At 41.3% G+C, this 24,763-nt stretch overlaps 1 protein-coding gene and 1 long non-coding RNA gene across 6 annotated transcripts; one reads left to right on the top strand and one right to left on the bottom strand.

Annotated features, from left to right (window-relative positions):
• Positions 1-1,593: 1,593 nt before the first annotated feature.
• Positions 1,594-13,159, bottom strand: LOC140201599 (uncharacterized). Its single transcript, XR_011886905.1, has 2 exons — positions 12,992-13,159; positions 1,594-2,158 (listed from the first exon to the last, which is right to left on the bottom strand). It is a non-coding gene; the product is annotated as an uncharacterized lncRNA (long non-coding RNA).
• Positions 13,152-20,100, top strand: LOC140201579 (serine/arginine-rich splicing factor 5-like). 5 transcript variants are annotated; one of them, XM_072265918.1, is made up of 8 exons: positions 13,152-13,259; positions 15,193-15,320; positions 15,427-15,497; positions 15,581-15,679; positions 16,621-16,690; positions 18,557-18,630; positions 18,991-19,101; positions 19,506-20,100. In XM_072265918.1, exons 2-8 carry the CDS (start codon positions 15,198-15,200, stop codon positions 19,774-19,776), a joined length of 819 nt encoding a protein of 272 aa, XP_072122019.1. In that variant the 5' UTR covers positions 13,152-13,259; positions 15,193-15,197; the 3' UTR covers positions 19,777-20,100. The 5 variants fall into 5 exon arrangements, with proteins under 5 accessions (XP_072122019.1, XP_072122053.1, XP_072122044.1 ...); XM_072265935.1 differs by having other exon boundaries at positions 13,169-13,255; XM_072265926.1 differs by lacking the exon at positions 13,152-13,259 and adding an exon at positions 13,288-13,366.
• Positions 20,101-24,763: the final 4,663 nt, after the last annotated feature.

Raw genomic sequence — 24,763 nt, 5'->3', positions numbered from 1 at the left:
GTGCTATGACTTCCTGTTCAACCTCAAAGCTCCTCACTGCTTCACTTGGGAACTGGCTGAACTGTTTATTCTGCACTTCCCTCAGGAGGTCTGGTTTCAGGGGTCTATGCGAGATCTCAGATTCCCGCTCAAGAACAGCATTGCAGGTGTTTTTTTGTCATCACATGAACAAAGTTGCAATACATAAAAAGGAAGTTGCTCACCTTATGCTGCAGAGAAATGTCCTCCTTGTTCATCACTTTAATGGACTGCTTGAAGGTTTGGATAAACCTTTCAGTTAACCCATTGGTTGCTGGGTGGTGAGGAGCTGATATGAAATGTTCGATGCTATTTTTCCTCATGAATAGTCTGAACGCTTCTGATGTGTATTGTGGTCCGTTGTCACTCACAATTTATTCAGGTAAACTATTTCTGCTCAAGATAGTCTTCAGAGCAGAAACAGTCTTTTCTGAGGTGGTTGACTACATTAGTATGACCTCAGGCCACTTCAAATGAGCATCCACAATAATCAGAAACATGGAGTCCATGAATGGCCCAGCTAAGTCAATATGTACTCTTTGTCATATCGGTGTTGGCCATTCCCACAGGTATAAGGGTCCTTATGGGGATGCATCTTGAACTTCTTGACAACACGAACAGCTTTTTGCCAAGTCTATCTGTTTATCTAGTCACATGTTGCTCTGGGCAAGGCTCTTCATTTTGACTGTACCCAGGTGTCCTTCATGCAGTTTCCCTAACACTATGATGCACAGTTTAGATGGAACAACAACAGGAGATCCAGCACATCACCATTCCTTGACATGCCGAACATTGGTTGCATCTCACTGAGAACTCTGGGAATATAGGATGACCATGAGCTGGCCATCCTTGCATGGTAATGTGATAGACTTTTGACAGTGTCAGGTCATTCCTTGTTTCTCTTTGTATTTCCAGATTTGTTACCAGCAATTGGTCCATCAAGGTGTATGGAACACCTCTGCTGGGTCACAGAATGAAGACTTGCGGCAGTGGAAGATGTGACAAGCTGTCGACGTTGTTGTGTTGTTTGGTACCCTTGAACTTTACGTCATGAGGGTGGTTCCTAGAAACAGTGCCCAATGTTGTAACTAGGTAGCAGACATCAAGGATAGAGAAATGGCTAACAGGCAGGAGGCAGTGAGTGTGAATAAAAGGGGCCTTTTCTGGTTGACCGTCAGTGACCAGTGGTGTTCCTCAGGGGTCAGTATTGGGACCGCTACTTTTCACATCGTTTGTCAATGATTTGGATGATGGAATTGATGGCTTTGTTGGCAAAGTTTGTAGATTATACAAAGACAGGTGGAGGGATAGGTAGTGTTGAGGAAGCAATGCAATTGCCGCCGGACCTAGACAAATTGGAAAAATGGGCAAAGAAGTGATGGATGGAAAACAAGTGTTGGGAAATGTATGATGATGCATTTTGGTAAAAGGAACAATAGTGCGGACTATTATCTAAATGGAGAGCAGGTTCAAACATCAGAGGTGCAGATGGATTTAGGAGTTCTTGTGCAAGGCTCCCAGAAGATTAATTTATAGGTTGAGCCTGTGGTAAAGAAGGCAAATGCAAAGTTATGATTATGATTATGACCACAGTCCCCTTTTATTGTCATTTAGTAATGCATTAAGAAATGATAAAATGTTTTTCCAGAATGATATCACGAAAACACATGACAAACCGACTTAAAAACTAACAAAAACCACATAATTATAACATTTAGTTACAACAGTGCAAAGCAATACCGTAATTTGATAAGAACAGACCATGGCACAGTAAAAATCTCAAAGTCTCTCGAAAGTCCCATCATCTGACACAGACGGTAAACCTTCAGCGCCGCCATCTTGCCTGTGCAGCATACTGGAAGCATCCAACCACAGTCCGACTCCGAGTCCGTCTGAAAAACTCTGAGCCTCTGACCCACCTCTTCAACACCGAGCAACCGAGCACCATCTCTGCCGAGCGCTTCGACCCCAGCCCCGGCAACAGGCGATACACAAAGCCGAGGATTTGGGGCCTTCGTCTCCGGAGATTCTCGATCGCACAGCAGCAGTGGCAGCGAAGCAGGCATTTCAGAAGTTATTCCAGATGTTCCTCTACGCTTCTCACGGCTGTCTCCATCAAATCCGGATTGTGCACGGCCCCCTAGTTAACACATATCGATATTATTTGCTGGCATTTATTTCAAGGGGAATTGAATATAAAAGCAAGGAGATAATGCTGAGGCTTTATAAGACACTAGTCAGACTGCACTTGGAGTATTGTTAACAGTTTTGGGCCCCATATCTCTGAAAGAATGTGTTGCCATTGGAGAGAGTCCAGAGGAGGTTCACAAGGATGATTCCAGGAATGAAAGGGTTGACATACGAGGAGCGTTTGGCAGCTTTGGGCCTGTACTCACTGGAATTTAGAAGATTGCGTGGGGATTTCATTTAAACCTACTGACTGTTGAGAGGACTACATAAGGTGGACGTGGGAGAGGATGTTTTCTATGGTGGGGGTACCCAGAACTAAAGGGAACAGCCTCAAAATTGAGGGGGGTGACCTTTTAGAAAAGAGATAAGGAGGAATTTTTTTAGCCAGAGAGTAGAATCTGTGGAATGCTCTGCCACAGACTGCGGTGGAGGTCAAGTCCGTGGGTATATTTAAGGTGAGAGTTGTTCGTTTACTAATCAGTCAGAGCATCAAAGGATATGATGAGAAGACAGGTGTATGGGGTTGGGTGGGATCCGGGATCAGCCAAAATGGGATGGCAGAGCAGACTTAATGGGCTGAATGGCCTAATTCTGCTCCTCGGTCTTATGGTCTTATGATTGTATCACTGGAATTCCCTTCCTGGGATTGAAAATGGGCACAAGGGGCTGCTGTTATGTCACTAGCATAAACTTTTGTCCGTGGAACTTCTTTATTCCCCATACTAGACTAAGGCCCTCTTGGTCGATCTGTGCATAGTTGCATTTTGCACTCATCAGTGATTTTGAAGCAAATGCAATCGGATGTTCAGATCCATCTTTCAAAGTGGGTGACAAAACAGCTCCAATGCCATAAGGGGACGTATCACACACCAGTCTGATGGGCAGGGATGTGTCATAATGGGTGAGCAGTTCATCTGATGTTATTATTATCTGTGTTTCTTTTAATGTTGTTTCACATCTTTCTGACCATTCCTACTTTGCTCCTGTTTGCAACAGTGTGTTCAATGGGTGCAGCACTGTAGCAATGTTGGGGAGAAACCAATGGTAGTAGTTTACAAGTCCCAAGTATGATCTGAGTTGTGACACATTCTCTAGTTTGGGTGCCTGTAGCACTGCATCAGTCTTCTCTTGTGACTTATGGAAGCCATGCTTGTCAATGACATGTTCACACTTGGCGGCACGGGAGGCGTTCCTGCCTGTGGCCATCGAACGTGCAGCTCCTCCCATGGACGGTCAGACACCCTGAGCCAATAGACTGGTCCTGGACTTATTTTCCATCTGGCATAGTTTGCATTTTGGTGTTTGATTGTTGGGATTTTTTGTATTGCTATATTTACGCTCTATTCTTGGTTGGTGCGGCTATAACGAAACCAAATTTCCCTCGGGATTATCTAATATGAGACTTCATTCTAGAAAAATTCACGTTTGTCTCTCTTTGTGTGCAGACCATACTCACTCAGCCTGGTAAGCACTTTACCAAAGTTCTGGAGGTGCTTTTCATCATTCTTGCCAGTCACAATGATGTCATCAAGGTAACATTGTGTTCCTGGGGTATCTTGGAGCACTTGGTCCATTGTCGTTTGCCATTTTCTGGAGATGATGCGACCACAAAGACGAGACAATTATACTGGAACAGTCCCTTCTGAGTGTTGATTGTCAGGAACTTCCTGCTTGACTCCTCAATCTCCATTGGCAGATAGGCTTGTGACAAGCCAATCTTTGAAGACCTCTCCCCATCTGCCAAAGATGCAAAAATGTCTTTTATTCATGGCTTGGGATACTGCACAGTATCCCCACATATACGAACGACTCCAGCCTTCCTTTTCTTGATCACTGGGACAATAGGCATGGCCTAATCGCTCCCCTCAACCTTGGTGAGAATTCCAGATGTCTCCAGGCTCTAAGTTCAGCATCCAGTTTAGGGCGTAGTGCATAAGGCACTGGACACACTTTATGGAATCCTTGTGTTGCTGCTTCATCCAGTTCAATTCTGGCCTTCATGCCTTCGAGTTTACCAATCCTCTTCTCGAACATCTTCTCATTAACATTAAGCAGTTGTGACAGTCTCGGGATAGCGTGCCAGTCCAGTTGGATTTTTCTCAAACATTCATGTCTGGAAAGTGCTGACCCTCCACTTTTCTACACATTAAGCGCTAACTAGTGTTTTGCCTCCGTACATCACACTCACTTTCAGTTTGCCTTTGGGGGACACTTTTTCACCTGTGTAGTTCTTTAGCATCACTGAAGTATTCTCTAAAGGTAGCTGAGAAAACAGTCTGTTGTGGTCAGCCTCTGAAATTATAGACAAAGCTGACCCTGCTTGCAGCTCCATTTTCAGTTTTACACTAGACACATATTTTGTGATCCATATGGTTTTGTCATCTACTTCAATAATTCTATGCAGTTCTAAGCATGACAGCTCCCCTTTGTCAGACACTGTGTTATCTGATTCTATTTCAGCTTTGGTCACTTTATGCATTGCTTACTTTTGGGTTTGAAACTTTTCACTCGGTGTAGTTCTTCTCTTTGTTTGTACTTTTTGTCTGCCTTGTACACTCTCTCTATTTGACCTTGACTGTGACACTTTCTGCAAACTTTTTCTCTGAACCAATAATAATTTGCACAATGGGAGGATTTGCCATGTCCATAACATTTTTGGCTTTTTGCACCATTCAGGGATATTTTCACATTCTAAGCTCCTTTTCTGTAGTTCTGCTACATCCTTTGCTGCAGTCTCTAACAATATTGCAATGGTCAATGCCCATTCTAAGGTTAGGTCTCTTTCTGACAGTAGCCTCTTCTGAGTACTTTGACTATGCATGCCACAAACAAACCTGTCCCTTAATGCAACAGAAAGTCCATATCTAAAGTCACAGTACTGGAAAAGCTTGTTCAGTCCTGCAATGTATTCAGAAACTCTTTTATCCTTTGACTGGTTCCTTTTGTACAATCTAAATCTCGCAACTATTACCAGCGGTTTAGGGCTCAAGTGACTTTGTAAAATTGTAACAATTTCATCGAACGTCTTGCTTGCTGGCTTTTTAGGGGTTACTAGGTTGTGTAAGAGTCTGCACATTTTAGCAGTCATTAAGCTAAGAAGTGTGGAAATTTTCTTTTCCTCACCCGCATTGTTTCGCGTTTCAATACAGTTTAACCCTCTCAATATAAGACTCCCAGCCTTCATTAGCCCTATCAAATACATCAACATTCCCGGCTAAACCCATCGTTATGTTACTTTCACTTTAACTTTGCTAGTTGTGCGCCTTTCACTGTGTACTCTGCAGTTACTCACATGTCCCTTTGTTAGTGTCTGTGATGGCTTTCTCTGTACTGTTTAACTCTTTCCTCACTGTCTCATCTCATCTCATGTGGGTGCAGTTGGTAATATTTTCTGACATTCAGTTTCATACTCATCACCAATGTGTTCTGTCTGTGCAACTACAAATTAATTAAATAAAAGCATGCATGCAGGAGATGGCTTTAACTGGTGAATTCACATTGCAGTGAGAGAGACAGAGATCAATGCACATGCGTAAACAACATCAATGCGCAGACATAGACAACACTCCATACAGAGTGCTAAGGTGAGTCATTGCTTTAAAAGAAATAGATCAATAAATTACAGCTACTATATCCATAGTTTAGAACATAGAACTGTACAGCATAGTATAGGCCCTTCAGCCCACAATATTGTGCCGACCCTTTAACCTAATCCAAGATCAATTTAACCATTTCCTCCCACATAGGCCTTTATTTTTTCTCAAACACATGTCTATTTAAGAATCCCTTAAAAGTTCGTAATGTACCTGCCTCTACCACCACCCCTGGCAGCATGTTCTATGTGCCTAACACTGTGAGTAAAAAAAAAAATACCTCTGACATCCCCACTATATTTTCCTCCTGACACCTTAAAGTTATGCCCCATTGTATTCTGGCCTGAGAAGTCCTCTTTGCCTGTCCACTCAATCTATCCCTCTCATCTTCTTGTACACCTCTATCAAGCAACCTCTCAACCAACTTCTCTCCAAAGAGAAAAATCCTAGTTTACTCAACCTAACCTTATAATCATGCTTTCTAATTCCAGGCATCATCCTAGGTAGATCTCTTCTGCACCCACTCTAAATCTTCCACATCCCTTTTGCAATGAAGTGACCAGAAATGAACATAATAGTTTAGCTTGATGGTAAGAAAATCAGGTGGGTTAACGAATGGGATTGCTTAGCACAGATTTTGTCAAATTCTTTCCAGAATTATGGGAAAAAAGTGAAATATGAGAAATAAATTAAAAGTCCGCTAAAAATAAAACAGATGTCCACAAAATAAAACAAAAAGCTATATGGTTTCCCGATATAAAAGGAATTTTCAGTGAAATTTGAGCAGAACTACATTAGAAGTGTGAAAGCTATTGGAAGGTATTCTGGAGTATATATATGGACAGACAGCAATTCATTAGGGATAGTCAGCATGGCTTTGTGCGTGGTAGGTTATGTCTAACCAATCTTACATCGTTTTTTGAACATGCTACCAGGAAAGCTGATGAAGTCAAGGTAATGGATGTTGTCTACATGGACTTCAGCAAGGCACTTGACAAGGTCCTGCATGGGAGGTTGGTCAAGATGGTTCAGTTGCTTGGCATTCAAGATGAGGTGGTAAATTGTATTAGACATTGGCTTCGTGGGAGATGCCAGAGAGTGGTAGTAGATGGTTGCCGCTCTGACTGGAGGCCTGTGACTAGTGGAGTGCCGCAGGGATCAGTGCTGGGTCGGTTATTATTTGTCATCTACATACATGATTTGGGTAATAACGTGATTCACTGGACCAGCAAATTTGAAGATGTAGTGGACCAAGATTGGGGCTGTAGTGAACAGTGAGGAAGATTATTGAAGCTTGCAGCAGGATCTAGACCAGCTGAAAAAATGGGCTGAAAATGGCATATGGAATTTAAAGCAGACAAGTGTGAAGTGGTGCTCTTTGGGAGGACAAACCAGGGTAGGTCCTACACAGTAAGCAGTAGGGCACTGACGGGTTCAGTAGAACAAAGGGATCTGAGAATGCAGTTCCATAATTCATTAAAAGTGGTGTCACAGATTGATGGGGTCATAGAGAAAGATTTAGCCTTTGTAGATCAAAGTACTGAGTAAAAGAGTTGGGATGTTATCTTGAATTTGTATAAGACATTGATGAGGCCTAATTTGGAGTATTGTGTGCAGTATAGGAAAGATGTAAATAAGATTGGAAGGGGACAGAGAAAATTTATAGGATGTTGCTGGAACTGGAGGACTTCAGTTATCAGGAAAAATTGAATAGGTTACAACTTTATTTTCTAGAACGTTGAAGATTGAGGGAAGATTTGATAGAGGTATACAAAATTATGAGGGGTATAGATAGGGTAAATGTAAGCATGCTTTTTCTGCTGAGGTTGGGTGAGACTACAATAGAGATGATTGGTTAAGGATGAAAGGTGAAATGTTCAAAGGGAACATGAGGGGAACTTCTTCACTCAGAGGGTGGAGAGTGTGTGGAACGAGCTGCCAGCACAAGTGGTGGATGTGATTTCAATTTCAACATTTAAGAGACATTTGGATAGGTACATGGAGAGCTATGTTTGATGGGACTAGCTAGACAGTTTAAATGGTTCAGCATGGACTAGATGGGCTGAAGGGCCTGTTTCTGCGCTGTAGTTTTCTATAACTATGAGAAGTCAAAGTTTAAGACAATTATAATACATGATTTAGAGGAAATTGACATGTTAGATATATGAGGTTATTTCTCTCAAAAGGGAGTCTAAAACAAGCAACATATTCTCAGAATTTGGGCTGAACACCTGCACCAAGTTTGAGTAATTTCTTCTCTGAGTTGAGAACTATTAACTTTTTCCATCAAATTCTAATGAAGGGACTTGGACCCAAAATGTTGACTATTTTACTGTTCACAAGCGTTACCAGATCTGTTGATTGTTTCTGGCATTCTCTTCTTTTATTTCTGATTTTCATTATATTCAAGTCTTAGATAATGTTTAGAATGCAGAAAGTTGAGGGTGATGGAAATTGGCCAGAAAGGTGGTTAAAGCTCAAATCAGAAATAACCCAATGGATGGCAAAATAGGTTCAAGGGATCATGTGATTACCCCTGCTCCTATTACACTGTTGACTCATTTTATTTGGTTTTAACTGATGTTTGCTCAATCAAATGTTTTGGTATAATAATTCACATTAATTGAAACAAATGATTGTGACAGGTGGATGTGGAAAATGTTTCCTCTTGTGGGATAACCTAAAACTAGGCATGACCACTTAGGACAGATGAAGTGATATATTTTCTCTCATAGGGTTGCAAGTCTTCCTGAACTCTTGCAAAGGCCAGTGGAAGCAATGTATTTGAAGATTTTTAAGGCAGTAATGGATAAATATTTGATAAGCAAGGGGAGTGAAGAATTACTTTGGTAACTGGAGCTGAGCAGCAAATTGAATCAGAAAAGATCTTAGCATATGGTGAAATAGGGCCAAGGGTCGCTCGTTCCTAACTCACGTGTACATTTGTATGAACCTGCCTTTCTTAGCTTCGCAATGTCTTGACTGGCCTTGAAAAATAATGTTAATTTTTAATAATAAAAATTATAAAGGAAAATAATAGCTGGCTAACAATAATAACACCCCAGTTTATGAGTGGAAATAATGCTAATTTAGACATGAAAGAAATTTTGGACGTAGTAACAAAGACTGCTTGGAACTTCTATGAGTTTTGTGATGATTTTTCAAGTTAAGAGGAACAGCGGTAGGTAAAAATATACTTCATCACTATAACTACCATTCTTAAACTAACAACACACATCAAAGTTGCTGGTGAACGCAGCAGGCCAGGCAGCATCTCTAGGAAGAGGTACAGTCGACGTTTCAGGCCCAGACCCTTCGTCAGGACTAACTGAAGGAAAAGTTAGTAAGAGATTTGAAAGTGGGAGGGGGAGGGGGAGATCCAAAATGATAGGAGAAGGCAGGAGGGGGAGGGATGGAGCCAAGAGCTGGACAGGTGATTGGCAAAGGGATATGAGAGGATCATGGGACAGGAGGTCCGGGGAGAAAGACAGGGGGGGGGGGAACCAGAGGATGGGCAAGGGGTATAGTCAGAAGGACAGAGGGAGAAAAAGGAGAGTGAGAGAAAGAATGTGTGTATAAAAATAAATAACGGATGGGGTACGAGGGGGAGGTGGGGCATTAGCGGAAGTTAGAGAAGTCGATGTTCATGCCATCAGGTTGGAGGCTACCCAGACGGAGTATAAAGTGTTGTTCCTCCAACCTGAGTGTGGCTTCATCTTTACAGTAGAGGAGGCCATGGATAGACATGTCAGAATGGGAATGGGATGTGTAAGTTGCTGGTGAACGCAGCAGGCCAGGCAGCATCTCTAGGAAGAGGTACAGTCGACGTTTCAGGCCGAGACCCTTCGTCAGGACTTCTTAAGCTATATTGATTCATCAACATTTATCAATTCAATACTTTCAATCCTTCCATTCAAACTCTTTTATTCTATAATTCCCGTTTTCATTTGCATCAGCTAAATGTGGGAGCCAGTAACCATGCCACTTAGCAAAAATTATGTACGATCAAGGAAATTTATGGTCTACATCAGCTATACACAAACCAATCTAGAAAAGGTAATCTACGATCATCTAAACGACATCATGATCAGTATAGGAAACACGTTATCTTTCAGTATCTGGACTGATAGTTGCTACAGTATCATTTGTTAACAGGGAATGTCTAGACGAGATATTGCACAATTCAGGAGTCAGGATAGATTGAGTTGAATTTCGTAGCTTTATGCCTTGTGTTCACTAAATTGATCTGCTCCAATCAGCAATATTGAGAAAATAATATTCTTGTCACACAACAGGAATTCTGCAGATGCTGGAAATTCAAGCAACACACATCAAAGTTGCTGGTGAACGCAGCAGGCCAGGCAGCATCTGCAGGAAGAGATGCAGTCGACGTTTCAGGCCGAGACCCTTCGTCAGGACTAACTGAAGGAAGAGTGAGTAAGGGATTTGAAAGTTGGAGGGGGAGGGGGAGATCTAAAATGATAGGAGAAGACAGGAGGGGGAGGGATAGAGCCAAGAGCTGGGTAGGTGATAGGCAAAAGGGGATACGAGAGGATCATGGGACAGGAAGTCCGGGAAGAAACTCACTTCCTTCAGTTAGTCCTGATGAAGGGTCTCGGCCTAAAACGTCGACTGCACCTCTTCCTACAGATGCTGCCTGGCCTGCTGCGTTCACCAGCAACTTTGATGTGTGTTGCTTGAATTTCCAGCATCTGCAGAATTCCTGTTGTTTGCGTTTAAATTCACTACTGCGAAGTCTCTTCCGGTGATGCCTACACCGAAGAAGTTTAGATCCTCTCTTCGAAACCACCCCCCCCCCCCCCGTCTTTCTTCCCGGACCTCCAGTCCCATGATCCTCTCGTATCCCCTTTTGCCTATCACCTGTCCAGCTCTTGGCTCTATCCCTCCCCCTCCTGTCTTCTCCTATCATTTTGGATCTCCCCCTCCCCCTCCAACTTTCAAATCCCTTACTCACTCTTCCTTCAGTTAGTCCTGACGAAGGGTCTCGGCCTGAAACGTCAACTGCACCTCTTCCTACAGATGCTGCCCGGCCTGCTGCGTTCACCAGCAACTTTGATGTGTGTTTCTTGTCACACATTTGTTTTGGTTACATAGGTCTGTTGCACACATTGAAGAGCTAGAGGAAATAGTGTTGTATGGGTGAATCCACTCTTTTTTTGGTAACACACATACACTGCTCTTTATGGAAACTTATTTAAACCACTCAACTCTGATATTGCTACCCTCCTACTCCCTCAATCTCATCCATGCTCTTAGTTGGCCTTGTTCTCTCAGTGTTCTCACACTAAAGGTTATGATTGCTGGTCAGATCACAGACTTTCGTCCACATATTCATACCCTCCTCTAGAGCTACCACCTTGATAATCTGCAGAAAAGACATGTCCTTCCTTAGTAGCTTCACAATTTAACACTTATTTCCAATTTCATCTCCTCTGGCTCTTCACTTCTGTTACTGTCAGTACTCAACTTTACCAATAGGTCTTTCTCTGACAAAGGCAGCAAATGGCTGTTAGATTTGCTCCCTTGCAGCTCCAGCTGATCCAGCACCAGCTACTCTGGTTTCATCCCACATCCTAAATGGATTATACAGATTGGTAGATTTGTTGGCCGCAGCACAAAGGCAGTAATGTAGCAGAATCTGGAAAAGCTGACGAGGGAATAAAATAGCTTTAGAGTGGTGTATTTAGTGTATGATTAACACAAGTTAGTGCTTGATAGTTTGTGCAAAGCAATGGTCCAAGGGGCCTGTTTCCATGTTGTGTGACTACAATTAAATTCACTCACTTTCATTGTTTTCCTGGTTTCTATTTTAACTTACTTATCACAGAACTTGACCCTACAATAACAGCTAGTAACCATGCCTTTGAAAACAAAAATGCCTATAATTCAAAGGACTTAATAGAGAACAAGATTTGCTCATGCTTGCTCAATTAAACTTAACCTTGACTGATTATTCCTGCTCAGTTCCAACAGCATTTTGTATGTACTACTCCAGATTTCCAACATCTGCAGAATCTCACCTGTTTAATCAGAATAGGCTTATTATTATCACATGTACCAAAATACAATGAGTCTTGTCTTGCATACTGTTCCTACAGCGCTAAAGCTATAAATTGCAGTGCACATAAACAATGGAATGCAATATCATAAAGAGGCAGATTGTGAGGTTGAGTCTATCTTATACAAGAGGTTCATTCGAGAGTCTGATAACAGCAGGACAGAAGTGTATTTGAGGCATGTACCTTCTGCCCAATGGGAGAGTGAGAAGGTAGAACATCTTGGAGGGTGAGATCATTGATTATGCTGGCTACTATATTGAGGCAGCAAGTGCAGGCAGAATCCATGGAGGGAAAGCAGGTTTCCATGATATGCTCCGTTGTGTGCATAACCTTATGTTTTCTTGAAGTTACAGGCAGAGCAGTTGCCATACTATGGCATGATGCATTAATAAAAATTGCTAAGGGTCAATGGGGCCATTCCAAATTTCTTCAACTCAACAAAATCCTCCAAGTTCTCAGAAAGAACAATCAAACTCTTTCAAGCCAACATCCCCTGCACTGAGGCTGGTGTTGGAAAGGACACATTGTTCAGATGCCGAAACTAACTTTTCAAAATCAACGTTCAATTCCAAGCTCGACATCGGAGAAGACTACTGGGCAAACAGAAAAAGGCCCAAGAAATTGCTCAAAACCCTTGATAAAATGTAGCGGCAACCCCCACTGATTCCTGGGAACCTCTGGCTGGCTCACAGCCTGCTGTTGTTTCCTAACCGGCTCTATCATTGTGTGTTACGTAAGGTGCAAGGCATCAGACCACAGCCACCCTACTGAAGATAGTAAAAGCCGCCAAGAGGATCACCAGCAGGGTCTCCCTCCATATTTACCGGGAACGACTGTGTGCAAAGAGCCCGAAAAGGATCCCCACCACCCATCCCACAATCTCTTTGACCCACTACCGTCAGGAAGAAGGTACAGGGGCATCAGGAATAGGGCTGCGGGACTGGGTAAAAGTTTCTTCCCTCAGGCTACTACAACCGAGATGTTGTCACTAGGACAGTCAGATGACAAAAGAGAACTTGAACATGAACCATATAAAATGGAGGAGGAAGACTCGGGGTGCCACTAGGAACGCCGATCCATGCATACAGAAGCCACAGGAAAGGGACTTACCGGCCCACAAACTGATCCCTAACCCCATCGTCCAACTACTACATAGCCTAGGGTATCGACATTTGTTTCAACATTTTCATCACAAAACCTGAGGTGTAATCGAGCAGCCTCCACCACCCCATTCCACCAGCAGCCCGCCCGCGAAAGGAAGGGCCGCCCGCCCGTGACGTCATCGCGCCCCGTGATTGGCCGCCGCTTGGGCATCAGCCTCCATTTTGTGCACTGGTTTTTATTTCGCCTGCGTCACAGGAACGGAGCGTGTGTGTAGGTAATGTCGGGAGGTCTGGCCGTTATCGGGGGGCAGAGGGAGCGAGCGAGGGTGGGCTCACCGGTGGTTGGATGTTTTGTCGGTGCGAACAGAGAAACAGATCTTCGGTGAGGGCCTTCCTCTCCACCTTCTCGGGAACGCAGGCGGGAGGGTCGGCCTCCGGGACTTGGGCGCTTAGCGACTGCGTTCAGATGTTGTCCCACCACCAAATGGCCCAATGAATGGTGGTGGTGGGGCATCTAACTGGGAATGGGAAATGATGTTTTTATGTCCAGTTTTTTCGGGGGGGAAGGTGGCGGTTTTAACCGTTTCTCATGTTGTGGCTTACTTGCTGCTGATGAACCACGATAAGGCGCAGTACCTTGTGGAGGCTCGGGCTGGCCAGGTGCAACGCTCCCCCCCCCACCCCCGCCAACCGCCACTAAAAGTCAGAAGAAGAATCCCCTCTCCCAAGTTTGCTCGATTCCTTTCCGAGAGAGTCAGGCAGCATAGAAACGAGCCTTCGGCCCACAATAAATACAATAATTCTGCATGATTTTTACCGAGAACGATTTCATTCTGGGCACATTCCTTTTTGCTCCCGGAATCGACGCTTGCCTACGCGCTGAGGGCAATGGATAGTGTCCATTTGAACCTCAACTTGCACCTCTGCGATGTGTAAAGGAACTCATGTGGTCTCAGACAATGTGAAAGCAAGGCATAAGCTCTGGAGACTTGGATTGCTGGAGCTGTAGGCAGTAGTTCGTACTACTTTGCCTTTGAGTCGAGTGCGGACGTTCATGCATTTCAGCAGTTTGATATAATTGAGTTTGGATTTGAGATCTTATGGCACAGCAGCTAATGTCCAATGATTGCTCCTTAGGCCAGTGGATATGTAATTTGATCGTGGGTTTTCATTCCAACAGCATGCTATTGTTTTTTTTTCAAGCCAGATTGTTACACGTAAAGGTATTGGAACTTTGGTCGTCTTTGTTGCTCACGTCATAAAAAAGTACTCGAGGACCCATCTGTCCCAAGCAGCTAAATCCTTCTGATTCCTCTGCTAATTTGGAACCAAGCATCTTTGTACTTGGTTTGTAAAAGCATTGCTTTCTAATGCCTACTGGCCGTAATTTCACGCATTCCTCCATTGATACTCAATTTGACACTGCTGTCAACTGTACTAAGTTCTATTGTCTTCTTCCAGTCCTTCCTGAGGTGTATGGAGGAATTTAAGGTTGGCCGGGGGGGGGGGGGGGGGGGGTTATATGGGAGGCAGCGTTTAAGGGTCCGCACCACACTGTGCTGTACTATTCTATGTTCCTGGCCCAGTTTCCTCTTTAGGAGTATGCTGCTGCATGACAGCCTGAGCTCCTTTCCCATACTATTGGTTTCAATAACACGTACCCTCTGTGTTATTGTATTTACTAACTGCTCTCTATCTACATTTTAAGCACTGGCTAACTGGAATAAGAATAGCCCTCAAGCTTTTTTTGTTGTTCATTTGATTACAACTGTCTAGTCATTTTGTCTTTGATATAGTTCTTTGGGTCTTAATGCCAAAGTTGTGTTATTTTTCATTCTTTTAAGCCATAATAACCTATTAGGAATGGTCATAACTAATCTGTAAAGAAGACCTATCTAAGTGATCATGCAAGTTTTTTTTTGTAACATCACTTTATATTGGATTTCCTCACTGAAGATAGTTTCCATCTACCAATCAGCTACTTGTGGATCATTTTAATCTCAATTTCTACTCGATTTTTGATTGTCATGGTAATTAAGGTGTACTTTATGTAACTTTTTTTGTTATGAATGATATGACTCCATTTTGATTATAAAGCAGCTTGTTTTTTGCTCCACTGAAAGTAATGTTACAGTAGATCTGATTTGGTCTGCATTCAACTTTCAAACTACTTTGTAGTGATTATTTTTTGCTTTGGAATATCATCAGATACAATGAGCTGCCGTGTATTCATTGGTCGATTAAGCCCTCATGCCAGAGAGAGAGATGTGGAGAAATTCTTCAAAGGATATGGGCGAATAAAAGAAATTGATCTGAAAAATGGGTTTGGGTTCGTGGTAAGATTGCTTTTCAGTTGATTTTTTTTTAAAAAACAACTTAAGTATATTAATTTGTACTTCAATCATTGCAAAATATGAAAACTAATACTGATACTGTTCCTAGGAATTTGAGGATCACAGGGATGCAGATGATGCTGTTTATGAACTGGATGGTAAAGAACTGTGTAGTGAAAGGTAAAAAGAAAACTGCCCTGAATATTATTTTCTTTTTATTTAACATTACAATGAGTTGAGTTTGACAGAAAAATTTTCTGCAGAGTTACGGTTGAACATGCAAGAGCACGACCTAGAGGAGGGCGTGGAGGAGGGCGATACCAGGGTCGCTTTAGCCCACGGCGCCCACGTAGCGAGGCAAGGTAAGACTGTCTTAGATGAACAGCATATTTTCTATTTATACACATTGATGGTTTATAAAGACAATCCAATGAGAAATTGAGTGTTCTCATTCTCAACTTGGGAAGAGTAGCAACTGATATGCTTTAAATAAGGTTACAGAGGCATGGTTGAGGGAATAAGAATGATGCCAAGAATATGATGACCTATGTATGAGGAAAGTCTGGGCCTCCAAAAAAGGCATATAACCACCTCAATTTCACACCCCAAGTATGAAAAAATATTGATTGGAGAACAAAACTAGTGGTCATTATTATAAAATAGAAATCCAGTATTTGTTGTTTTTATCTACCCAATGATTGAGAATATGGAGCTCAGTGCCTCAGAGTGTTGAAACAAATAGATGCACTTATGTGGCAGACATGAGGAAACTTAATCAAGGTTCCAGTGCTAGGAGGAGGTTTTAGTACAGCATGTGCTGGTTTAGCTGAATGGCCAAGATTGAATATTCTACTAATTTGCTGTTTTCATTTTAAGAGAGGGGGGAAAATGCACTGTTCCTAATCTTAGATTTTAGCAAGTCTTATTGGAATGGATGTTATGACCAGGCTGTGGTGTAACATATTTCTTAAGGAGTTGTGCAAAAGCCAGCCAATTAACTAACATGGTAACTAGGAGTATTTGATCTAGTTGGAGCTGTGCGTGGCAACACAGTTGTGTTGAGGGATAGGGGGTGCCCATCCTTACCACCTGCCACTGATCTGACAAGAAGTCCAGGATCCAGCTGCACTGGTGTGGGGTGCAGGCCAGGGTCTCTTGAGCTTCTTGCCGAGCCTGGGGGGGATTTATGGTGTTGAATGCTGAACTGTAGAAATAGTACATCTGTATCTTGTAATTAGGCCTTTAAATTTTAAACCTGGAAATCTTCACAGATCTGGATTTCATTTAATGTAATTTGTTTCAGGAATGGACCTCCAGTTCGCACAGACAACAGACTGATAGTTGAGAATTTGTCTTCAAGAGTTAGTTGGCAGGTATGTTGCATATAACTATACTTCCTTAATTCTGTTAATTCATTTGTCATAATTAAAATTTGTTCTGAGATGAAAAATAATGAATCTGACAAATGATCTAATGGTTAGCTGCAAGCAGGAAGTAAAGCAAGTAGGTATGATATTATAAATTGCTGGCGAAGATCTGCATACAGGGTAGCCAAAATCTGCAAAAGCATGCATTGCAAAAATGTAACAAATTTGCCTCGTCTTTGAAATGAGTGGAATTAGTTAATGGTATTACAAAGTTTAATGCAAAATGGGTTTGTGTGTGCATGTGTGTGTTTATGGGGACTTGAAGGAGGAAGTGGGGTGGTATTAATGTGTATAATGAAAATTCAATTGAGATTTAATTTTAAGCAAATTGATTGGCACACAAAGGTGCAATTTTTTTAGATGGTGCTGTTATTTATGTTTCCTTCCTAGTGGTATCTTGGATCTTTAGGAAACTGCAAAAACCTCGGCCTGCCTTTTATGTAAAATCTTGTCAGGTGTGCTTGTTTAATACAATTACTCATTCCCACATTTGCCTTTTAACTGTATGTGAAAGTATTCGTAAACATTTATTGTAGTGAAACGAGCCTTTATTGTAGACGTCCTTCAGTTTCCATTTTTCTGAAGCTGATGACTTAATACTTGATTTGATTCCACGGTGAGCACCTGCTCCACAATCCTATGAATCTTAAATAAAGCTGGGTATTTAAAGGACATTTCTGCTTTGGAAATTATTGCACCCAATGCCAATCTTGATGTCGTTTCGACCATATGCATGTGCCAACTAGAAATTGTTGAATAGTGTCAGGGTTCAACTCCAATGTAGATTAGCATTTTCTTTCTTTATTAATGCGACGAAGGTTGGCTGAAGCCAACCTATTTGAAATCCTCTAATATAGTACTGTTAAGAGCCCATGACTTCCTTTTTGGAAATAGTGGTTGGTCATTTTTAAATATTAAGGTCAGTGAGGTTCATTTGTGCAGACAATTAGCCAAAGCTAAGCCTGAATTCTTGACTCCTGGAAGGAATGGTAGCAAGGAAAATTGATACAAATATGTACAATATTGAACTTATTAAATAGTCCATTTTCAAGATTTTCATAAGTACTCTAGCTTCAAGAATATTTAACAATGACTCTGTGATTTAAGTAATTTGTCTTTGAAAGCCATTAGTGTGACATTTTTGCTTGGTTCTGTGTTGAATTGTGTACAAACCTTTTAACCAAATATTAAAACCTTTATTTACCAGCCTCTCGTATCGTTGGCCTTGTGACGAGTGACGTTTTCCTAATCGCTCTGGCTTGGTCTCTTGGTGGGCCTAGTTGAATTGCCAGTCCTACGTTTCATTCAGTTGGTGATCTGTATTATGCTGGTCTGACCAACATTGGTGGGCACTAGCTTAAGTGCTCGGGTTCGTTCCTGCGCCTCTGAAAATGCTGGTAACGAATTGTCCTAAAGTCAAAGTGTGAGAGCTGTCTAAACTAAGGTCCTTGATTGAAAGAAATTCGCTAGTAGGTTTGTTTGGAAGCTCGATTTGGAGTGAGTGAGGCGTTCTTGATAACAACACAAGATTTAGCAATTCCTGTTCCCATGGCGCCGCCAAAATCCACCTTTAGGATGGGTGATGTCCGGGAGGGCTCACGTGGAGCAGGTGCTGAAGAGCACTATCGTGTCGTCAGTCGTGATGATACCTCTGCAAGTTCTCTTGCATTTGGCTGGTTGAATAGCCTAGGGAATTGTGCGGGAAGGTAATAAATTTTAATGAATTAGCTTTGGTTTCATTTGTAGTGATTTTATAAAAGACAATGGGTAATGCATGTGATTTTCTAACCTAATTTATTTTATTTTATATAGGATCTGAAGGATTACATGAGACAGGCTGGAGAAGTTACCTTTGCAGATGCACACCGGCACAAAATGAATGAAGGGTGAGTGAAATAAAGGAACTTAGTTTCTGTGTTAGCCAAATTACTGGTAGCGTGAAGAATTTGTAAAATTATATGTGTGAACATAGTTGAACAACATTTTACCAAATGGATCTCAAAAGTAGGAACAAAGTTGCATTTGGTGATGACCACCTGTCAACTATTAGTGAATTTAGATTACACTTTGGCATTAAAGGTACCAACATTTATGCTGCTTGCTTAAAAGATCTTTAAAAGTATTATATTCAAATAGTATTGTAGTTTTTAGCCATAACTTGAGCAGTTTAACATAAGCTGTTTGTTCTGTTTACCTGTTACATTTCGAGTAGAATTTTGTTGAACAATTTTATATTCTTTACGTAGGGTGGTTGAGTTTGCCTCATACAGTGATATGAAGAATGCAATTGATAAACTGTCTGGCACAGAAATAAATGGAAGAAAGATTAGATTGATTGAAGAACCTAAACATCACAGGTAAGTGCTGAACAAATTTTCACTTATATCAAGACCATGTTGACTAGATTTGAACTTACAGAGTGACTTAAAGCAGTTCAATCATAAAATGCTACTGAAGCATGGCATACTTCAATTGATTTTGTAGTAGTACTTTTGGAGAAATAGGGTGCATGCAAAACTTGTGAAGCTGTTAGTGCAGAGGTAACATCATATTGAAAGCCAGGAAGGAATTGTTTGGTGTTCAGTTCATATTTGAAATAGAGAATCAAATTCAGAATTTTTTTCAATAGTGACTTTCAGGATGTGACATATCATTTTGAAAACTAGTTCTGCAAGGAATAATCTGGTTGTCAATTGAAATGCCTATTTTTTTTTAGTGACTTTCGCAAAATAGCACTTAAGTGTTACCGTTTTTCCCTTAGATCTCGCAGCAGGTCACGTTCACGTAGCCGCACGTACTCCAGGTCTCGTAGTCGTTCTCGCTCCAGGAGCCGAAAATCGTACAGTAGGTCAAAGAGTAGAAGCCGCAGTAAATCCCGTTCTCGCAGTAGATCCCGTACCTCGGTCAGAGAACAAAAAGTTCGTTCGCCTTCACCAACCAAATCGCCTGCGTCGTTGGAGCGGCCACGTTCTCAATCTCGCTCGCGTTCTCGGTCGTTGTCAAGGTCACCTTCTGGTGCAAGTGCAGATTAAGCAATGGTGATGGGTATGTTATAACTAATGTGAACGTATACCCAAGTAAATGAAAGTTATAGAAAGTAGTTCATGTTAAAAAAATATGAAACTTAATTTGTTTGCTTGGGACCAGAGTGCTTGCAATTCTTGAAAGTATGTTTGAATTGTATTGTTTACATATGCAGTCCTTCAAAAAAATTGTGTATGCCCATTTATTCCACCAAAATGTGCAATTAATGAATTTAAAGATGTATCTTGATTTGTATTAAACCACACTTTTCCTTGGATAAATAGTGTATTTCATTACATTATGTTTTTCTTTGAATAAAAGTTGCAAACCTAGTTCATTGAAACTACTCATTTTTCCACTATGTGGATATTTTATTGATATGTCATGGTCTAAGATCTTGAATCTGAAATTTGTTCATTTCTTCATTTACGAGAAAACTGAAGTCAGTAGTGACTTACCTTCCAAATAGTACTCTATTTTAGGAATGGAGTAGCTAAGAATAATGATTTATAGTCCTCTTGATTTGTTCACAAGTTTAAGTGTGTCTTTTTTACTATTTTAAACGTTTGAGTGAATTCTTGCCTGTTTGAAGTTGGGGCAGAGTATGTAGTAGATTGGGGTCTGAATTAGTGATCTAAAATGAAGATGGATAAGTGAATATTGACTTTGCCCTATCAGATTGCTGTGTGTTACGGAAACCTATTTTGGATCATTTAGGCTACTTATAAACAATACTTAACATGAAACTAAACTCACTCTGGTTTAAGCTGAAATTTATTCTCACATATTTGGGTTGTAAAAAGATTACAAACACAGAAGTAAATCTTTTTTCTTCACTCCAGCTTTGTCACTAAAACTGTGCTCCAGAAGCAGAACTTTAAGATGACTACAGTCATGGAGAATGTGGCTTCGTTGCAAGAATCTTGTGTGCATGTTACTTTGTTTTATTTTTTAATTCAGCATTAGACCAATCATGTTTGTTATGCCTTTAATGGCAGTTATGGATGCTGGAGCACAGCCACAAATTTGGGCATTGGGCAGGTCTTCCAATGGAGCATATCCTGGAGCAGGAATCAAGTGTCTGATGGAATACTGGGGGGAGTGGGACTAGTGCTATATTCAGCATGTCTGGTAGTGTTGCACACACTGGCCCAATGTGAAAGGTTCAGTGGATGGGTGGATTTGGGGGGGGGGGGGGAGAGGAAGAAAGGGATAGGAACTACATATGGAAGGGTTGAAGGGGTAGGTGTTGAGGGGGAAGGTATGTGCCAATAAGGAGACTGAAGACCTATAATGTCTTAGGAATAGTTTCTCTGCTGTCAGATTTTTGAACTGTCCATGAACACTACCTCTTGTCTTGCACTGCACTGCTGGCATAAAACATCAAATTTCATGACATGTCCGTGATAGTAAGTCTGATCCTGAAGATTTTCGCCCAAAGTTGCTTGGTTTGAAAAGGAAGATGTAAATTGCTAAACATGGTATTTTTCATAATGCCAGATTTTCAGGAGTGAAGTATTGAACTAGATTTTTATTTAAATCAAATGAACAAAGGTTGTAGAAATCAGCACTCCTATGGGCTTTTTAGTCATAGTCATACTTTATTGATCCCGGGGGAAATTGGTTTTTGTTACAGTTGCACCATAAATAATTAAATAGTAATAAAACCATAAATAGTTCAACAGTAAAATGTAAATTATGCCAGGAAATAAGTCCAGGACCAGCCTATTGGCTCAGGGTGTCTGACCCTCCAAGGGAGGAGTTGTAAAGTTTGATGGCCACAGGCAGGAATGACCTCCTATGACGCTCTGTGTGGCATCTTGGTGGAATGAGTCTCTGGCTGAATGTACTTCTGTGCCCAACCAGTACATTATGTAGTGGATGGGAGACATTGTCCAAGATGGTATGCAACTTGGACAGCATCCTCTTTTCGGACACCACCGTCAGAGAGTCCAGTTCCATCCCCACAACATCACTGGCCTTACGAATGAGTTTGTTGATTCTGTTGGTGTCTGCTACGAATGAGTTTGTTGATTCTGTTGGTGTCTGCTACTCTCAGCCTGCTGCCCCAGCACACAACAGCAAACATGAGCCACCACAGACTCGTAGAACATCCTCAGCATCGTCCGGCAGATGTTAAGGACCTCAGTCTCCTCAGGAAATAGAGACGGCTCTGACCCTTCTTGTAGACAGCCTCAGTGTTCTTTGACCAGTCCAGTTTATTGTCAATTTGTATCCCCAGGTATTTAATTCTCCACCATGTCCACGTTGACCCCCTGGATGGAAACGGGTCGCCGGTACCTTAGCTCTCCTCGGGTATACCACCAGCTCCTTAGTCTTTTACTATTTAGAATGTGTTTATAGAGATGTTATTGCAATTTTCTTTGTCTCCAGTAACTACTGTAGCCCAGAAACAGTTCAAATTGAAAAGTAAAGATTAGCTTGGCAGACTAATAGTGAAGTAACATTGAAGTGGGTAGAGTGGTGAGCTGAAGGGAAATGGTAGACTTTTTTTGATGGCCAAGGTGTGTCAGTGCTGGGGCCTCTTTATAACTTTTATATAACTAAATGTTTGATTGGAGGCATGGTTATGGTTGCTAAATTTCTGATGGCACATAAGTTGTGTAGTGGATATGAGGAAGAAATTAAACAAGGATTTGATCAATGGGGAATTTCTCTTTGATCTTATAAAATTGATTCTTTGTTTTTTTTTTCCTGAGTGTACATGTAGCAATATCACTTCAGTATTTATGAAGGTGAGACTGTCGTGCAATTCAAAAATGTGTCAAAAATATTAGTAATTCAGCTAAAAAAAATGCCAATTATGTTTTACTAAGAAACAGAAACAGTGCTCTGCTTTAGAGGGCTGTGAGGTGGTTTCATAACAGCTTCAGCATCTGGATGTGATTATCTCAAGATTTTCTAAGAATGACCAAAGCTAACAGTTTTTATTTGTATATGATCTTTGCATAGAAGATATTCCATGACAATTCGTAACAAATTAATTTTACTGAGCGGAAGTTAGATATTTTTGTAAGTGTTTAGTCCTGAGTCAACGGTAAACGCTAGTATCATTGTTTATTCCTCACCATCGGCGTTCCCTGACTGCTGAGTTTGTCCAGCATTTTATGCTGTTAGCAATATGCACTAAATGCTGGACGAACTCAGCAAGCCAGGCAGCATCTGAAAAAGAGGAAACTGTTGAAGTTTCGGGCTGCGATTGTGTGGAATTAAAGGCAACTGAAAGTAACATTCCTAACATTCCCTGTTATGTCTTTGTTAGGTCTCCATGTAATTTGCTGAATCACAGCATGGAAGTGGACAGCTGAGAAGTTAAAAGCAGTATTTGCTGATTTCTTGGGTTGATTATGGCCTAGTAAAGTTATTGCTGATGCCCACTGGTAACATTGCATTTGTGTTGCCACACCATATTCAGAGTGTGGAGGAATGACAGATTTGAAAGAAATCTTGATGCTAAACACAGAAACAATATTCTCAATGAGATAGTTTTAGCTCCAGTTTACAGACTGACAAAGTTTCACCAATACCACTCACAGGAGAACACAAACATCAGGCAAGGATGGGAAGATAAAGATAGTGCGTTTTTACTATAAGAAAATGGTACAAATTTAACTCCAAGAATGGTGTAGTTCTCTGCGATTTACAGTAACAGAATTCAGCTGCTTGTATGGAACACCATGGTTGTATGGCACACACCTAGGTATACTTTGATTTTCAGAAGGCCTTTGACAAGGTGCAGCGCATAAGGCTGTTTAAAAAGATTTTTAAAAACCCATGGTATTACAGGAAAGACAACATGGATGCAGGATTGGCAGCAGGCAAAGAGTTGGAATAAAGGAAGCCTTTTCTGGTTGGCTGCTAGTGAACAGTGGTGTTCGTGTTGGGACTGCTTTTAATGTTATACATCAGTGATGTGGATGATGAAATGATGGCTTTGTGGCCAAGTCTATAGATGATACAAAGATAAGTGGAGTGGCAGGTAGTGCTGAGGAAGCAGGGAGTCTGCAGAAGGACTTCAATGAAGAGAATGGGCAAAGAAGTGGTAGATGAAACATCAGGAAGTGTATGGTCATACACTGGTAGAAGGAACAAAAGCATACTCTATTTTCTAAATGGGTAGAAAATTCAAAAATCTGAGGTGCAAAGAGTTCAAAGTAAATTTATTACCAAAGTACATTTATCACCATATACAACCCTGAGATTCATTTTCTTGCAGCATATTCAATAAATCCATAGTAGAATATTAACTAGAATAGAGTAAATGAAACACCATTTGTCTTGTTCAACGACTGTGCAAACACAATACAAGAAAGAATAAATAAATAAATAAGCAATAAATATTGATGAGATGAAGAGTCCTTGTAAGTGAGTCAAAGGTTGTGGGGACATTTCAATGATGAGGTGAGTGAAGTTTACACCCCCGCCCCCCCCCAGTTCAAGATCCAATAATCAGCTCCTTGGTCTCGCTGACATTGAGTAACAGGTTGTTGTGACACCAAGTGCCAGATTTTCAATCTCTCTCATATGCTGATTCATCACTACCTTTGATTCGGCCTCCAACATCATCAGCAAATCTGAAAAAGTAATTAGAGCTGTACTTAGCCACACAGTCTAAAGCGAGTAGAATAGGGGTCTAAGCATACTGCCTTGTGGTGCACCTGTGCTGATGGAGATTATGGAGAAGATGTTGCCAATCTGAACCAATTTTCAAAACAGGCAATCTACTTTGAGCTTCATCAGAGTAATAGATTACCAGGTAGACAGCAAAAAAACTATTCAAGAACATTTTCAAAGATGTCCTCAACTTGAGACAGTTCAAAATGGAAAAGGTGCATTCAAGATTGCACTGAGCGCCACAGTCTATTTGTTAAGAGCTTACAGAGGCTGTGAAATTAATACAAGGTATGCACCATTTCCCAGACTGCCCACCTATCCATCCACAATAAACTCGTCAGTCACCACAGCACCCACAAA

This window comes from Mobula birostris, chromosome 1 (assembly GCF_030028105.1).
Source record: "Mobula birostris isolate sMobBir1 chromosome 1, sMobBir1.hap1, whole genome shotgun sequence".
Classification (NCBI taxonomy): Eukaryota; Metazoa; Chordata; class Chondrichthyes; order Myliobatiformes; family Myliobatidae; genus Mobula; species Mobula birostris.
This window is presented reverse-complemented; position numbering and strand designations above follow the sequence as displayed.

What these genes read in the sequence shown, in the direction of transcription:
- LOC140201579 (XM_072265918.1), top strand. Translation starts at nt 15,198, where the DNA reads ATGAGCTGCCGTGTATTCATTGGTCGATTAAGCCCTCATGCCAGAGAG. An exon ending in AAAATGGGTTTGGGTTCGTG is followed by an intron (nt 15,321 to 15,426) that starts GTAAGATTGCTT and finishes TACTGTTCCTAG; the next exon opens with GAATTTGAGGATCACAGGGA. An exon ending in CGGCACAAAATGAATGAAGG is followed by an intron (nt 18,631 to 18,990) that starts GTGAGTGAAATA and finishes TTCTTTACGTAG; the next exon opens with GGTGGTTGAGTTTGCCTCAT.